General features: G+C 52.3%; 1 protein-coding gene across 2 annotated transcripts; it reads right to left on the reverse strand.

Moving 5' to 3' along the window:
- Positions 1-3,571: 3,571 nt before the first annotated feature.
- On the reverse strand, positions 3,572-16,110 carry HPCAL4 (hippocalcin like 4). 2 transcript variants are annotated; one of them, XM_004001831.5, is made up of 4 exons: positions 15,973-16,110; positions 9,578-9,747; positions 9,158-9,373; positions 3,572-7,747 (listed from the first exon to the last, which is right to left on the reverse strand). In XM_004001831.5, the coding sequence occupies exons 2-4, from the start codon at positions 9,737-9,739 to the stop codon at positions 7,550-7,552; spliced, it is 576 nt and encodes a 191-aa protein (XP_004001880.3). In that variant the 5' UTR covers positions 9,740-9,747; positions 15,973-16,110; the 3' UTR covers positions 3,572-7,549. The 2 variants fall into 2 exon arrangements, with proteins under 2 accessions (XP_004001880.3, XP_042102011.1); XM_042246077.2 differs by lacking the exon at positions 15,973-16,110 and adding an exon at positions 10,334-10,447.
- Positions 16,111-17,519: the final 1,409 nt, after the last annotated feature.

Consider the following 17,519-nt stretch of genomic DNA (forward strand, 5'->3'; position numbering starts at 1 on the left):
TTTGGCAGTGTGACTTGAACATTCCTCCCTTCCAGAAGTGGCACTGAATCTGAGTCGACCTAGTGTCTTGCTTTGACTGATAGAGTGCTGTAGAAGTTATGTATGGTTTCCAAGCTTAAGCTTTAAGAGGCCTCACAGATCGTTTTTATGCCCTCTTGGGAGCCAGTCACAGTGTAAAGAAATCTGGAAAGGTCACATGCAGAAGCAGTGAGGCCCTGGAGGATCAGAAGCCAGTGATTTCTCAGGCAACTGTCAGCTGCAGACATATGAATGAGACCACCTTAACAGTTCCAGTCGCAGCCCATCTCCTAGAGGGATGCTGTGGGATGAGTGACCCCAGCCAACAGCATGTGAAGCAACAAAACCTCCTAGCTGAGCCCAGCCAACACACAGAGTCATGAAAAATGATACACTTTTGTTGTTTCCAGCATTAAGTTTTGAGGTATCTTGCTACACAACAATAAATAATGAAATTCTAGGAAGGGGTCCATTATTCTTAGGTGCCTCATGGAGGAGGAGAATGTATATTCGTTATTTGGCTGGCAGTGAGTACCTGATGCAAAGGCGAACCATCCCCTTGCTGTCTAGTGACCTTTGACCTGTGCAGCCTGAGTTGAAAGGAAAGATCTGGGCCAATCAGATTTCTCTTCCTCAGGAACTGGGAACTGGGAAACAGAGGCTGGACAGTCAACCATAAGAAAAGCAGCTAAGAATACTACAAAATATAGTTGGCGTCTAAGAGACCTAGATGGGCCTTAGCAAGCTGTAGTTATATGCAACATAAAGCGAAGAGGAGGCAAAAACTCTTGTGAGCAGATTGAGCCCACCAGGATATAAAGATGGAAGCAATGTGCAGAGACTCCATGAAAGAGAAACCATGCTTCCCTGAGAGGGAGCTACTTCTGGTCCTGACAGTTTCCCAAGTCCTAGCTTGAAGCCTGGCTATAGTGCCCAGCTCTAAATTTCCGTGAGATTCTCCACATCACTTCTACAAATGCTCCTCAGAAGTTGGTGGCTATTGGATTTGCTGACCAGCATCCTTTCCCACTCTCTTCTTCTAGTAACAGGCCCTGCCTCCCTGGTCACAGGAATAGGCATGTGATGTAGACCTGCCCAATGGGAGAACCCTTTTCCCTGGACACAGTGATTGAGCCAGGATGGGCACATGACCTCAGCTGCATCACTCACTCTCCTATACTCTTATATCCAGGTGCTGGGAAATTTGCCTCTGTCTTCTCCAGAGTTATTAATTTGGGACAATGTGAGCCGAGAACCCATCTTTCCCTGCGGCAGGTGAAAGCACAGGAAAAGCCCATCTAGGGAGGACTCAGGATTCTACCTAACTGCTCCCGTGTGGACAGGTCTTTAGCAAGACCAGGGGTGGACACCACCTCCTGCTCTCTTGATGAACAGGAGCTTCATCCTTCACCTGTCCTCCTCCCCTACCCCTCCTCTACCTCCTGGCCTGCCAGGGAAGACTCTCCCTCCTCTGAAGCACAGAACTTGAGGTCTGTTACCTCTGTTTTCACATTCAGATTTGGATTCACTCCCCACAGATGAGAATGCATGATAAACAGTGGCCTTGAAGTTAAGAGATCTGAGTTCAAGTCCCGGCCTTACCATCCATTCTCTGAGTCTTCATTTCCTTTAAAAATTTTTTAAAAACAGAATCGTAAGTGTGCATTCAGCTCAGCCGGCAGGGAATCGCATGGGAAGCTGTTTGGTGACTATGATGGACTGTGTGGACGCAAGGAGCCAGTTGCTTGAGAGCTGGGAGGGCTTCACAGAGGAGATCACTGGAGATGGGGACATGGGTGGCCCAGGGAGGGGCAGTGGCTTGCCCAGAAGCACAGAAGCCTAAGAGATCCCTGACCAGCATCCTTTCCCACTCTCTTCTTCTAGTAACAGGCCCTGCCTCCCTGGTCACAGGAATAGGCATGTGATGGAGACCTGCCCAATGGGAGAACCCTTTTCCCTGGACACAGTGATTGAGCCAGGATGGGCACAAAATGGAGGGCAATTCACAGTGATTCATGTGCAGGAGGGGTGGTAGGGGGCAGAGCTGGCTTCTGAGGTCAGCAGGTGACAGGGCGGAGGGGACTTTGAAGGAGCTTATTATACTGGAGGAAGAAGCAGGGCTTGGAGAGCTGACGTGGTCAGATCCGCGCTTTAGGAGGAACACTGGATCTTCAGGGCCAGATGGCGCAGAAGGCAAATGTGATAGCAGGAGGTGGACCAACCTGTGCCCTCAAACCAGGCAGGAACAGGGCTCTCCCTCCCTCTGGTGTGGCTTCAGCTGGAAACAGCAGCTCCCCCAGTTCTTAGGCCTCTGAGTCACCTCCTTAGGTTCTGTTGCCCTGAGGCCAGGTCGGCCTCCCTCCTCTGTCCTAATTGCTTCCTGTCAAGGGAGCTGGCCCCCTCCAAGCGTCCTTGGGAAAACCTTTGTAAAAGTAATCGAGCGTTTCAGGAGGAAGCAGAAACCTTCAGCTGACCGCTCCCCCCTCACTGGCCCCCACTCCCTGTAGGGAACAGTGCTTCTCTGGCTGTTGAGGGGGGCATGTTCTGAGAAAAACATTTTGCCACTAACTCCCATCACCACCCCACCACCTCTGGGTCAGTGTAAGCGGTTCTCAGGACTCTGGGCTCCTGTGGATGGTGGAACAGTGTCTGTGCTACACAACACCCTGGACCAGGGGGGCAAGCGGGGGCTGAGATCCAGGCTGTGTGCCCCTTGCCAAGCTGTGAACTGGGGCATGAAAGGGGTATATCGTTCTCATTAGCTCAAATGTGCCATCTACTGGCCTAGCTGCATGCTTATGGGATTGCTACATTCAAAGGGGCACCTTTAACGTGTGCAAAGAGCACCAGGTAGACTAATTGTAATCCTGACTCTTGGCCTTTCTCCCCACTGCCCTCTATCCAGTAACTGCCCACTAACTCAGGTGGGCTCTTACCATGTCTTCCATTGGACAGAGGGAGAAACTGAGTCCAAGGCTTGCTGCCACTAGCTCCCTTTTGGGGAGAGTACTCCTGCCCCCACACCCGCCAAATCAGCATCTGGTCTGGCGCTGATGAATGGACCAAGGGCTCCCAGGAAAAGCGAAGCTGAACCAATCAGATTCCCTTGCTTGAAAACTGAATTAAGAGACACAGAAGGGAGCTGTCAGTCATTGGTGAGTCTGGATACAGAGTTGAAGAAGCAGCCACTTTGTGCAGGGAAACCAAGGGGGTCTTAAGAGAAACTAAAGAAAAGAGTATAGACGCGAATATTGCCAAAGGGATAAGAACCTTCAAGGCCCAGAGATGAGAGGGCAGAGGTCCCACTGACAGCGCCTGTTCTCTTGAGGCCCAGCCATTCTTGAATTTCCATCTTTAGAGTCCCTTGTTATCTGCTCACCCCTTGCTGTGAACTAGCTTGAGTGGGTTTCTGTTCCCTGTAACCTGGAACAAGGACCTCTGCCCCAAGGAGGATGCCGAGGTTCCCCCATTGTGTGAGCTCCCTCAGGTCCTTTCTCCCCTTTTCTCCTCACCCCAGCCCTGTCTCCACTGGGGGAAGAGAAGAGGCCCCCAGCACGGTCACACTTTTTATTCAATGTCAGTGGAAAAAAAAAAAAAATACACCACACAGCACAGGGTTGAACGGTGAGGACAGTCACTGCAGGCACAACAGGAGCAGCCATCAGGAGAGAGGGGGCCACGCTGGAGAACGGGTTGGGAGGGCCCCCCTTCTGCCACTCAGCACCCCCTACTTCTCCAGGCCTCCACCAAAGCAAGCAGGGCCAGATGCCCTGGGAGGCCCAGTTCTGCTCCCACCCTCTGGAAAAAGTAAAAGAAAACCCTGAAAGTTTTGGAAAGAAAATTCCACATTTTTCTGAGACTTTTCAATTTCAGCTTCAAATGACGTTTTTTTCAAAACTGATGAATAAAATATGTAAGCAATGTGTTCTTGCCCCCACAGTGATCTCCAAAGTCAGCACAAAGCCTCACCCAGGGTGGATCTTCAGGAAATACTTGTTGTTTTAGTAAATTTTTGTATAAAAGTATTTACAGGGTCAGCTTACTCCCCTGCCCAGCCTCTTCTCTCTCTTTCCTTTCTCTCCCCTCTCCTCCTTCTCTCTTGCTCTGCAGTAGGATGGATTTCTTCCTTGAGGGACTGTGCTGTTGTCAGGAAACACTTCAGTGCCTTTGCTTATGGGCTTCCTTTTTCTTAACTTCTGATTTAAAGGTAAATCATATAATCTTGACTACAACTCAAAAGACTAGAGTGGACATCTGAAGTTCCCCTTTATAATGATATATATATCATTTATATATATGTATTGGCTGAGTCACTTGGTTTGTGGGATTTTAGTTCCCCAACCAGGGACTGAACTCGGATCCTTGGCAGTCAGAGCATGGACTCATAAGCACTGGATCACCACGAAGTCCCAGTGATGATTTTTAGAGAGAAGAAATAAGGGGCTCATCAGTTAGCCCAAAAGGATGAATGAGGGCAGAATACAGTTAGAAGGCAGATTGAGGACCTTGCAATTCACAGAGCTGCTGCAAAAAGATACAGAACTTCAAGGGAGAGTTTGGATATATCAACATTTTAACTGTCCATATATTTTCGTGTCTATGCAAGTCATACTTTATACTCCGTGAACTCTGCGGCAAGTCCTTCTTTGCTGGGGCAGGGATAGGAGGACTGCCTCTCTTCTCAAGGCAGGGCTGGTGCTCTACCACAGGAATTCCCAAGCACACAGTCCCCAGGACATCCAGGAGCATGTGGAAGCAAAGCCTGGCCTGCCTGTGGCTCCTCCCATGAGCAAGATGGGGGTCTCAGTTCCCAGCCTGACATTATGTGTTCACCCTGCTGAGATGGCTGAGAACCTTTGACCTGAACAGCAAATATCACCCATGGTATGTGTCCAGAAGCTTGGAGTGATTAAACATGCTTTCATGAGTAGGATTTTCCCACCAGTTAGAAAGAAAGAAAGAGAGAGAGAGAGAGAGAAACAGTTCCCTTAGGGAGCAAGATAGTAAAGACACTGCAAGGTGCTTCCAAGGTTGAGTCAGATGCCTCCTAAGACAGCACTGACCTGTTAGCAGAGCTGCCCAGAAATAGAAAATAAGATGTTTGAAAATGTGGGGGCTTCAATCAAGCTTCTATTTCTCTTTGGAAGACCACAGCCTCAGACACTGCTTAGCAGGAAGCTTGTAAAGGATCAAAACCAACTTAGTTTTCTTTACAGTCAACCTCTGTACCACTCAGAGTGAGAGGAATGAGCGGGGAAGAGGCTATGAAGGGAAGAGACCCTCATAGAGCCCTGGGCTCAAGTCCGGGCACTGTGCCACCTCCTGACTGTCCTCGTGCACTAGAACTCCACTCTGTGCCTCAGTTTCCTAGCGTGGAGAAATGGAATGAAGAATCCTATTTCCCTAGGCTGTGAGGATAGAATGAGATGGGGTCAATGGCAAGATTTAAAGCATGAAGTTCTGTGTGATTGTGAATTAGGTTAGAGTCAACATTTGGGGGATAGGAACCCACTTTGTAAAAAGTCTCCCACTGGAAGTCTAAGCTGAGCTGGGCTGTAGAGTCCTATGTATCTCTGGTGCTGACTGACAGCATAGAACAGACCTAACGGCCAGCTCCTGAGAGTAATGGAACATCCCTTGAGGCATTACTGGATAAAAACTTGCTGGTTACTGCCCAAGGATGTGAATTCCCTAGCCTGACCATGTGGCTGGTCATAGGCAGAAGGATGAAAAGAGGGTGACAACTCAGTGGACTTGCTGTCTCCAAGGGCAGCAAGCAGGAAGGTCTAGGAGAGTTTGAGGGAAAAAGTCAGCTTCCCCAAGAGTCTCCATCTGCAGAGAGGGAGGACTCAGAAGTAAGAGGTACGCTGCATCCCTTTCCTGAAGGTATACTCTTGTACTCCCCAACCCGGCAATCATTCCCTGCTCCCACACTGGGTTGACAGCACCTGTGAACTAGACTGTTTTCACCAGCAGTTCAAGAGGAAATCCACTGTCACTGCACATCAAAGCTAATTTCTGATTATAAGCACAGGAGAAAGTAAAGTGAAAGACTTGATGAAGCAAGATTAATTTTCCGGCAGTCAAAGCATGCAGCTGTAGAGCTCACTGATCCAAAACTGGAAAGCAGACACTGAAAAGCAAAGCCAGTATACTTGGAAGATGACAAACTACCTGGCAGATTCAGGATTGGGAGTTAGAAAAAGCCTTTCAGATGGAGCATGCCCGGCACATTTTTAGGCATTTAATCCATAAACGCAGCCTGGCAGCCTAAACAGTGGCCGGCTGGTCTTCTTCTAGCTCCTTCTGCTTCTGGAGCAGTGAAAGAACAGAGCCCATCCTTAAACTAGACCAAATCCAGATGTGGGAACTACACTTGTCTCACTCTTGGCAAGCCTTATGTTCTCTGTTACTGAAGTCAGCTCCTAATCAGCATTAAGTGCACAGTAGAGAGTTGCTCACTGAATTGAAAAAAAGATCATTTAAAAGGAAGCAGCAGAAGCTGCTGACAGTGACAGTTAAGGATTTAGCCTGATAAAAAAACGTGTCATCTGGTAAGTTGGGTGATATTTTCCTCTTTTTTTTTTTTCTCAGCTCTTTTTTACCCCCTGAAAATTAGCACTTTCTATATTCATTTAATCGTTTTACAAGAAACCAAGTCATATAAAGTATGTTTTAATATCCTCAACTAATAAAATGAGTTTAGTCCTTTTAAAGGGTATTAAAAAATAAGTATTACCTCAATTTCAATTTTTCTTAAAATCCCCACTGTGGTTCCTAGATTTCCAAATACTTTCCGTTTCATCCCTTCTGCAGCTCTGTGTGGAGCTGAGCAGAAAGATTTAACTGTTCCTCTCAAACTAACCAGCCTTACTGTATCCTCTCCTCACCTGAGCTCAGTGTCCCTGTCTGAGACCCTGACCACTACCCTGTGAGCTGCCAGAGGGCCAGAATGTGTCTTGTAAACTACCATAGCCTTAGCACCTAGGGGTGCCTGGCCTTGAATAGGTGCTCAATAAATGTTAGTTGAAGAAAGTACTGAGTGAACACTCCAAAGGCTGGGGCCAGAGGGGCCAGGTAGATTTGTGGGGGCAGGGCACAGACCACCCTTAAGGGTTCTGGGTCCTCAGTGAAGGACAGACCCAATTTGGCCCTTTAACTGGGGTCTGTAGGACCACATCCTATAAAGCACAATCCCAGAACAGAATTTCAAAGCAGAACCCAGCCCTCCTCCCTTCACCCTGTACCTTGGGGCAAAAACCAGCTCCCCTATGCCCAGCAGATGTTGGTTCTGGGCCAAGACTGGGGCTGAGGCTAGGCCATTAAATACCTGAGGATCTTCTCTATTCCAGGGTGAGGTGGTCCCTTAAGGATCTTGACTGAGGAGAGCAAGGGCTTGGGCAGAGGGGTGGGTGGGCCAGAGAGTGAGGCTGGAGTCCCCCTCCCCCTAAGGAAGGGCCAGCCAGAGAGGTCACTGGGTTGGGAGGTGGCCACGCCCTTCCTGGCCAGGGGCCCTGCCCCTCACCAGCCTCTACTTCTGCATGTCGCACTGCAGCAGCAGCACAATAGATGGGTCACTCTTGGCCGCCTCCTTGAACTCCTCCAGTGTAATCTGGTCGTCCTTATCTTGATCCATCTTCTTGAAGATCTTGTCCACACGCTGCTGGGGCGTGAGCCCATCCTGGTTCATGCGCATCATGATCACAGTGCCCACCATCTTGTAAATAGCCTGTTGGGGCAAGGAGGGAGGTGTGAACACTCACCACAGGGACAGGGGACTGGAGGTGAATGAAGGGACCCGGGCGTGGCATGGAGAACAAGGGGTCGTGTGAGGATACTGGAAGGTGATGTACAGTCATTAAGACTGGCTATTTACTCAGCATCTCACACCAGATGTGTCTACTACCCAGCTCTTCACCTCCAACCTGCTTCTGCCCCAGCGGGCCCTGTCTCAGTGAACAGCAAATTCATTCTTCTAGATGTTCAGACCAAAAGCCTCGACACCATTCTCGACCCTCCTCTTCTCACACCCATGTCTAATCTTACAGCAAATCTTGTCAGCCCTAATTCTGAACAGGCCCAATAACGAGCTGCTGCCTGCTACTTCCATTGCTCCACACCTGTCGCCTCCATCCCCCTGTGACCGGACTGCTGTGGAAGCCTCGCAACTGGTCTCTCCCTACTTTTGCTGACCTCCCACCCGCTCAGTCTGTTCTCCACACAGAGAATAGAGGGAGCCCTTAAGGGCTTCGCATCTCACTTAGAAGAAAGTCAAGTCTCTATCCCAAATGATGATGCTAAGAAACAGTCTCCTGACTACCTATCTGACTTCTTCCTACCACTATCCCCTTGCTTACTTCTGTCCCACCACCCTGGGCTCCTGGCCACTCCTTGAACACTGGAAACACAGTCTAGTGGGGTCTTTGCATTTATTCTTCCCCATATGGGGTCACACAGAGTTGGACACAACTGAAGCGACTTAGCAGCAGCAGCAGCAGCAGCAGCAGCAGCAGCAGCAGCAGCAACATGCAGAGATCCTCCCCCTGACACCTATGCAGTTAGCTCCCTTACTTCTTCCAGGTTACTCCTCACATCTCACCTTACACAAAATCACTTTTCCTTCAATGCCCTCTCCTCTTACTTTGCTTTGCTTATCTTCTTTGTAATACTTACTGCCTGACATAGCATAGGCTTTGTTTTGTTTAATTTTCTTGCCAGAAGGAATGTCCTATGAAAGCAAGAATTTTAAACAGAGACTGGCAGGTGGCAGTCTCTGTTGAAAGAATATGAGTTAAGAACTTGGACTCTTGTTGAAAGAATATACATTTGTTGAAAGAACACTGAGTTAAGAATTTGGGACTCTGGAGTCAGACTCCTTAGATTTGGGATCAAGAACCAGTCACCTGATACATTTCCTCAACCGTAAAATGGGGTTTCTAACAGTACCGCCTAGACTTGTCGGGTAAAGTACTTAGCACAAGACCGGTCCTACTCTGAACACCCAATCAAGGCTAGCCGCTGGATCCTGGGAGGAGGCAGGAGGGAGGAGGGGAGTGGTGGGCTCTCGAGGCCTGAGCGGGGAGGGTGGCTGGAGAACGGCCCTCGCAGCGAAGACAGGAAGCGTGTCTTCCCAACCCACCTCAATGATCTCCAGCATCTCGAGACGCGTGATGCGCCCGTCACCGTCCAGGTCGTACATTTCAAAGGCCCAATTGAGTTTCTGCTCGAAGCTACCGCGGGAGGTGACCGAAAGGGCGCAAATGAACTCCCGGAAGTCGATGGTGCCGTCGCCGTTCTTGTCGAAGGTGCGGAAAGCGTGCTGCGCGAACTTGGAGGCGTCACCGTAGGGGAAGAACTGAGGCGGGGACACGCGGGGCTGGGGCGCAGCGACAGCTCCGCGCTCGCGGCCCACCCCTTGGCTGCCTGGCCCCGCCCCCGCTCATCCGGCCCGCCCTCCAGAGTGTCTGGCCCCGCCCCCGCTCGTCTGGCCCGCCCCCTAGAGTGTCTTGCCCCGCCCCCTGTCTTCCAGCCCGCCCCCGGAGTGCTGGGCTCCGCCTACCTTGATGTAGAGCTGCTGGAACTCCTCCAGGTTGAGGATGCCGCTGGGGCAGTCCTTCAGGAAGCCCTTGTACCACTGCTTCAGCTCCTGCTCACTGAACTCGGTGTTTTGAACCAGATCTTCCAGCACCTCTGGGGCCAGCTTGCTGTTAGTCTTCCCCATGGCAGGGCCTGGAGGACAGAGGGCTCCCTCATTTTGGTCCAGGGCAAGGCCGTCACCTCAGCAGCCTTCCGCCAAGTCTCTCTAGGACGGGGTTCCCTTTCTCCACCACAGCCCCTTCCTCTAACAAACTCCACATTCCCACAGCCAGGACCCCATCCTTCCACAGCGGGGCGGGGGGAGGGGTCCTCTTCTCACCTCCATGGTGGACACCCCACCTCCTACAGATGGGTTCTGTCATTCCACCACACTCCTTCCCATAGAAGCTCCTGCCTCTCCTCTGCTCCCCTCTTTCCCCCAACACAAAGTGGGGGCTTTCCCCTTATTACATCCCGATTACAGGGCCTCCTCTCCAAGCAGGCCTCTCCTCTCTGCTCACAGCAGTTTTCCTCCCCTGGCAACCAGGGTCTCTAGCCTCCCAGGGCTCAACTCTCCTCATTCTCACTGACCAGTTTGCAAATCCCAGTCTTCATTCTCTCCTCTCCTCTTTACACCTTCCATAGCTCCCTACACCCATAGAATAGTCGTAATCCTCTCCTTGCTCTTGAGAGCTCTCTGCACTCAGCCTCTACCCACCGCTACAAGCTCCTCTCCTACCTGGCAGGTTCCTCATGTGTTCCCCTGGCGCTGTCTCCCAAGTCCTTCCTCAAGACCTTCCAGGCCACCTGAGCAAGAAGCTTCTCTCCCTTCTTCCTCTGTACAAACAGAAATCCTAGCTGGTAACCCTGATGACCCTGACTGTATTCTCCTTTTCATTAGTTCATTCATTCCCTGAGCATTTATTGAGGCTGACCATGAGCCAGGCCCTGTGCTGATGATAGGGATAAAGTCAACACGAGCCAGACTTCACTAACTCATAACTCGATCAAAGAGGCTGATTGTAAAGCACCTTAAATCCACACCAAGGAGTCTGGCGTGGGGCACAGAAGCTCCTGTGGTTTTAAAGCAAAGGCTGGAAAGACCAAATTCATTACACAAATACTTATAGGTTGTTTACAATATGGTGCTGGGGACCCAGAGAGAAGGAACGTGTTTTTCAGATTTTTCCTTGGCTACAGTGTACGAGATGACCTGGGTCGGGAGAGGAGGGGCAGCTCTGCTGCAGCGTTCAGGTGGGAGGTGATGACAACAGGGTGGGGTGGTAGAGGGATGTGGACGGACTGAGAGATGCTAGGAGGAGGCACTGGCAGGACCTGGGGACTGAATGCATGCGGGGCTGAGAGTGACAGAGGACTGCAGCCAATGCTCAGAACCGGGGCTGAATGGATAGAAAGGATAGAGGTGGTATTTCTGAGACGCAGGTTTGGGGAGGGTGAAGAGTCAGGCCCCAGTGGGACCATGAGCCCCTCAAGTATCTTGTGCCTGAGGAAGTTCTTGCAGAGGGAGGTACAAACTCTCCCCAGGAAGCCTGGCTGGAGTGAGGCCCCTGGCAGGCCCTGAAGGCTGAGTTGACATTCTTATCAGACCTCCATGGGGGGAATGTCCTGCTAGAGCCTGACTTCCCCAGGACATGACCTGGGAGGTGAATCTGACCCACCCAGAGTCTCTTTGGAAGAGTGCCAGACCCCAGCTGCAGGGTAGCCTGTCATGAAGACACTCTGGAAAAGGACACCCGCAGGCTGGCAGAAGGAATTCCACTTCCACAGCCCAGTGCATGCCTGTGTGGCTTCTAATCCTTACTGCTGGGAATACCCTAGACAGCCAGGTCTGAGTTTGGTCAGTTCCCTGCCCTCTCTCCTTGCTTCATGACTTCAAGCAACGATCTCCAGCCTTTTTGGCACCTAGGACCTGTTTCATGGAAGACAATTTTTCCACAGACCACAGGGTGGGGGGATGGTTTCAGGATGATTCAAGCACATTGCATTTATTGTGCACTTCATTTCTATCATTACTATGTCAGCTCCACCTCAGACCATCAGGCATCAGATCCCAGAGGTTGGGGAGTCCTGAGTTACAGAATACCTCTGGATCTCAGACCCTCCCCAGGGCCATGAAGAAGATCAAGGAGCAGTGGAGGCAGCAACATCCTTGCCTGCCTCCCACCCCCAGAGGATGATGAATCCTACATGCTCCCAGGGGAAGCCAGGGAGGGGGAGGTGCGCCATCTTCAGGAACTTGGAACCAGGGGGTCCCACACAGCTGTCCTGGGACCGGAATCAAAAGCACAACTGAAACACACATGGGCAGAAGGAGGCGGGCTGCATCCTCAGCTGCCCCCTCCTCCAAAGCACACTGAAGGCTCAGGTACGGTCAAGAAAGTTCGAGAGCACAGAGGTAGTGGTGTCTGGTGGGGGAGGCAGAGCCTCTCCCTCTGTCTCCTGTGAGATGTGCCCAAGTGTCTGTGTAAGCGGTAGGAGTGGGTGGGAGCACGTCAGGGTATAAGACTGCAAATCTGCCAGAAGGCACACACACGTGTGTGTGTGTGTGTGTGTGTGTGTGTGTGTGTGTGTGTGTGTGTGTGTGATGGAGTCTATGTGGCTCTCACCTTCTGCCCCTTTTCTCTCCCCCGCTCTGTGCTGCCTTCCCACCATTTTCTGTCTCCTGGCCATACCTGTTCTCAGTCCCCATTTGATTCCTGGCCCACCAGGGACTATGAAGGAGGCTTTATCTCTCTTCATTCCTTCTACCACTCTTAGGTCAGCAGGCCAAAGCTTTTAAGATCATCCCCTTACGTTAGTGAAAAACTGGAACCCAGAGAGAGGAGAAAACTGGCTCAGAGTTACACCCAGGCTGAATCCATGCCACCTGCCTGGACTGAATCCTGCCACCCGCCCTCTCTGAATCACCTCTTGTCCACTACAGACAGAAAATCTATGGCTCTGATCTGCCTCTTGGCCTCAATGGGACCATTTTGCTGGCTCCAGGTCACACTATCTGATACCCAGGAAATATCCACCCTTGGGGTGGACCACCAGAGCCTCTGACTCAGCACAGCTACAGCCAGATTCACCCTCAATCTGTGATGGTCCTTCTCTCTCCATCATCCTTCCTTCCCTCCCTGGGATCAGGGAGGGAATACAACCATAGTTGCATTTAGTTTCCCCTCTTCCTTTTCCCTGGGTCCCACTTGCTACTAAGGCCTATTGTTCCTTCTTTTCAAGTGCTCCTGGAATGTACACCACATCCTCTCCCCACGACCCCCCCACCTCGCCACTGCATAGTCAGGGCCAGGGGCACAGCCAAAGGGGCTGAAACCCAGCTGAGGCACTGCTTGCCAGGGCTTTCCTTGTGATTCCTCTGTTCAACAGAATGTCTTTTCTAGTTTTGCCCAGAGGTACAATATAGGGTAAGACTCTTGAGAGTCCCTTGGACTGCAAGGAGATCAAACCAGTCCATTCTGAAAGAGATCAGCCCTGGGATTTCTTTGGAAGGAATGATGCTAAAGCTGAAACTCCAGTACTTTGGCCGCCTCATGCGAAGAGTTGACTCACTGGAAAAGACTCTGATGCTGGGAGGGATTGGGGACAGGAGGAGAAGGGGACGACCGAGGATGAGATGGCTGGATGGCATCACTGACTCGATGGACGTGAATCTGAGTGAACTCCGGGAGTTGGTGATGGACAGGGAGGCCTGGCGTGCTGCGATTCATGGGGTTGTAAAGAGTCGGACACGACTGAGCGACTGAACTGAACTGACAATATAGGGTAAGGGTTGCCATACCCATGGATCCCCTCAAACTCCAGAACCCTCTAGAATCTCATGTCTCGAGTCAACTGTCTAGCGTTACCTCCCACTACTCCCCTCACAACTACATACTTCAGTCAGAACCTACTTCAATTGTTGTTCATAATCCTTCCTTCTCTTCTGGGCTGATGCAGCCACAATCAGCCTTCAGGGCTGACTAAAGCCCACTTCCTTATGATCAGCCTCTCCCAGACTGGAGAGTGGACAGTCAGCAGCCTAGACTTAGCATTCTGGGCATGAGTAGACCCTCTGAGGCCACAGAGTTGACCCTGACAGGTGCGTAGACTCCAGAGCTCTCAGACCCTCACCTGGTGCTCTGGAATTCCAGAATGGAGCCTGATTTGGGGAAGAGTTTTGCATTACACTCTTGTCTGGACCAGAAACATTTCTCCAGACATTTTGCTCCATGGTAGAGAGCTTATCCTCTCCCAATATAACCCTGTCTGCTTGGGAGCAGCTCGGACAGTGAGAAAAGTCATCTTCCCTCACTCCCATTTTCTCTCTTGTAGCTGCCCACACAGGTTCCCATTCTGCCCTCTCTGGCAGGACAGAAGTGCCCTGCAGAGACCTACTCTGGAACCCAGAGATGTTCAATGAATGTCCCTTTGAGGATTATATTCAAGGGGCAGAGCCCCCTTCTTTCTCCTTGGAACAGCATCAGGCTGTTTTATCTGTGTTCTCCTGCCATTGCACCCACTTAGACACAATAGAACCTAGATCTGAGGAAAGGAAGAGTTCACCCAAGGTCAAGTGGAGTCCATCAGCATGAAGAAGGCCAGAACCCGCGGGGGCATGTTCTGTTGGAGCTGTGGCCTAGCTGAACGTAGGCAGGCTCCTCTTGAGGGCTGCCTCCAGCTCTGAAGAAGCTGGCACTTCCCCATGCATGAAGACACTGTGCCTCTGGGCTCAGAGGCTTCTTTCAGAGGGCAGAACTCAGAGTTGTGGGCTCCAAATGGGAGCGTGGCAGAGAGGGTGGGAGGGACTGAGGGAGGCAATAATCCCACACCCTCACCAAGCTTCAGAGGAGCTGGTGCTGAGACTGTTGCCATGGTGACAATAGCTCCCTGGTCAGGAGATTTTTTTCTTCTCCTCCCTTTGCTCTTCTCCAAGCAGCAGCCATGGCGGCAATAGCTAGGTCTTCTCCTTCTCCTTATTAGTGAGTGGCAGGGGATGATAAACCAAAGGTGGGCTTGTTGACTACCTTCACCTTGGAGCTGCCCATGCCACGTGGGCTCTTGGTCAAGAAGGGACTCCTAATTGTTAAGGAGGAGCCTGAGCCTGGAGAGAGTGTAGGAAAGGGGAGGCCCATACCCAGGCCTGGGTAAGAAGCAATATCCTTTTGGTAAGGACTAAAGCCCCTCAGACCTCCTTTCTGAAATGTCCTAAAGGTTTAGGAAAAGAAAAAAAGGGTCCTGTTTTCTCATAATCAGTCATAGAATCAGAATGCGTCAGTGTTGGAAGGTTGTCCAAGATCATCTCATCAGATCCACTCCCTGTCCTGCCCATCCACCCTCTGTTTCTTATCTCATGAAGGATCAGAGAGGGAAGTTTGACTTGGTCAAACAGCAAAGGCAAGTTCTTCTGCCCTCCAGACTCAGGCTGCCTTAGGGAAGGAGCCATACAGTCCATGGAGCTTTGGCACGATTCCCACTGAGCAGAAGGAAGACGGGAGAGGGAGCGGCTGGGTGCAAGAAGGCCAGAGAGGGTACGAATTAGAACAATATTTGAGTGGTGGAATGAGAAAACCTGGTGCTTTGGCTGTGAGGGGTGAGGGGAATGGAGGAGGCTGGGACCTTGGCAGCAGTGACTGACAGGTCTGGGTGGTCTGCTGAGGGGTGGTGTTTATCTTGAAGCCAGCTGAAAGAGGTGGAAGATGGGCCTCTGTCTCTCACTGATACCATTGGGAGGGGGGCCTGCTGAGAGAGAGTCATGAGGAGGAGAACTGGGTGGCCCCCAGGTATGCTGTGAGCTCTGTCAGCTTGAGAGGTGGAGGTGGGGACGGCCTGAGGGGCTGTGTGAAGTGAGAGTGGGCTCTCTGTGGAGGTGGAGGCTGTCTTTCGGGACGGGGACACTGTGGTATGAAGTGCAGTGAGCTGCTCCTGGGGCTGCGTGGTGTGGCTAGGGGCTGTCAGTGGAGGTGGGAGGTGGCCATGGGGCTGAGCTGACTGCCCATGGGGGAGGGGGATGGGTTCCTCTAGCATCAGCACCACCACACCCCCAGATGTGTGTGTGTGTCTGTGCGTGTGGTGTGTGTGTGGTGGTGGTGGTGGTGGTGGTGTGTGTGTGTGTGTGTGTGTGTGTGTGTGTGTGTGTGTGTTGGGGACCAGAGCAGTTGTTGCTTTGGGGTTAAGGAGGCTTCTTTGCCTCCTTCCCTGGGACCTGTGGGGCCAGGACTGCAGTGGGGGTCCCCTGGCCAGGGGCGGGACCCCCATAAGCTGCCGCCTACGGTGGAATCCGGGGTCAGGGAGATGAATCCGAGGGTGCAGGAGACGAGGGAATGGAGAGTGGAGGGGGAGAGGATACGTGCCTCCGCCCGGCCCTACCCGCGTTACCTGAGGCCGCTCGCCGGGTCGCTGGATGACTCTGAGCCTCCGCGGGTCGCGGGGACCGAGACGGGCTCGCGGGCCGGCCTCCAGGTTCTCCAAGGTCCGCGCCGAAGCCGCCTCCCAGCTCTTGGATCACTCTGTCTCTCGGAGGAGACACGATTTGCATAAGCCCCGCCTCACCCCGGGCATGTTGGGCGTTGATTGGGTCGGCTGAAGCGGAGTGGCAGGCGGGGTTTCAGGTGGGGACCCGGTGGCCAGTGAGGCCCCGCTACAGGAGCGCGCCTCGCCCGCCCGCCCTGACCTTCCCAGAGTCGCGAGGAAAGGGGAGGGCTGTACCTTCGCTTGTATCCCGCCCCGAGACTCAGACCCCAGGCCATCGTCTGAGGTTAAAAGTGTCCACGATTGAAGTGGGTTTGCAAAAACAACCGCACGGTTGCTATGGGAACGGAAGAACCACAGCAGAGGCTCTAAGCCTTTCCTTCTTGGGCCCAGCGAGGGTGGGGATGGAAAAGGGGATGAGTCACAAGATGTGATCCCCCTCCCCCGCACATCCCACCCAAAATCGGAGGAGGGCCACGAGGAACTGAGCGGGGAGGGAAGAGATGAGGTGGTCAGCAGCCCACGCCTTCACATCATTCATCGCCTCCCCCAACACACTCAACTCCCCCCAAGCCATGGCAGGTGGGCGAGGATGGCGAAGTACCCAGCCCCTACCTAACCCCACGCTAGAATTTCGATCCTTCCCCCACACAGGCATTCGTTACTTCTCACGGAGTCCTAGGAGGCCTCACGGGATCTCCCTGAGAGGTATCTCTCTGCCTCCCCCATGAACCCCTCCATTTCCCACCCTCCCGTCTTCCCGTCCCGTAGACGGAGCCTGTCCCCAGCCCCCGCCAGTCTCTGGCCTCGGATGTTGACACAAGCTCGAGGCGGTTTACACTGAGCGGGTCTGGAAGGTTTCAGGGCCCTGGGAACACCTCCTCCCCGCATTTGGGGGTCTCCCCAATGCCAAGCCCAGCCGCCCGCCCCAGCTGCACTGGCAGCTGAGAGCTTCCAACCCAAGGCGATTATAAGGAACCCTTTAACTCCAAATCGGGGGCGAAAGGGGAGCAGATAGCTTCGGGTTGGGCCACGTGCGGGGGAGGGACGTCTAGGGATCTGTCAAAAGTAGGGCGGGGCTTCTGGGGATTGGTTGAATCGGAGAGAGGATGTTGGGGGACAGGGGGCTGAAAGGGAGGCGGGGCTTTTGCCAATTTTGAGGGCGTTGAGGTGGGAGGGGCAATAGGGGATGAGGATCAGCTTGCCAAGAGTGGAGGCTTGATCCTAGAAACTTCACAGCCAAACTCCCTGGGGAGGAGCCAGTGGAGTTCTCTTTTTCCTTAGGAAGCGTCCATTCCCCCTTGAATCTGTTTTGCTGTCCCATCCTCCCAGCTGCAGGCTTTGTCTTCTCTTTGGATTACTAGCAGAAAGACAGCATACCTGGCACGTCCCTGGCCCCTTAGTTGAGTGACACCCCAAAGACAGGTGTTTGAAAACCCTGACTCTGTCACGTC

This window comes from Ovis aries, chromosome 1 (assembly GCF_016772045.2).
Source record: "Ovis aries strain OAR_USU_Benz2616 breed Rambouillet chromosome 1, ARS-UI_Ramb_v3.0, whole genome shotgun sequence".
Lineage (NCBI taxonomy): Eukaryota > Metazoa > Chordata > Mammalia > Artiodactyla > Bovidae > Ovis > Ovis aries.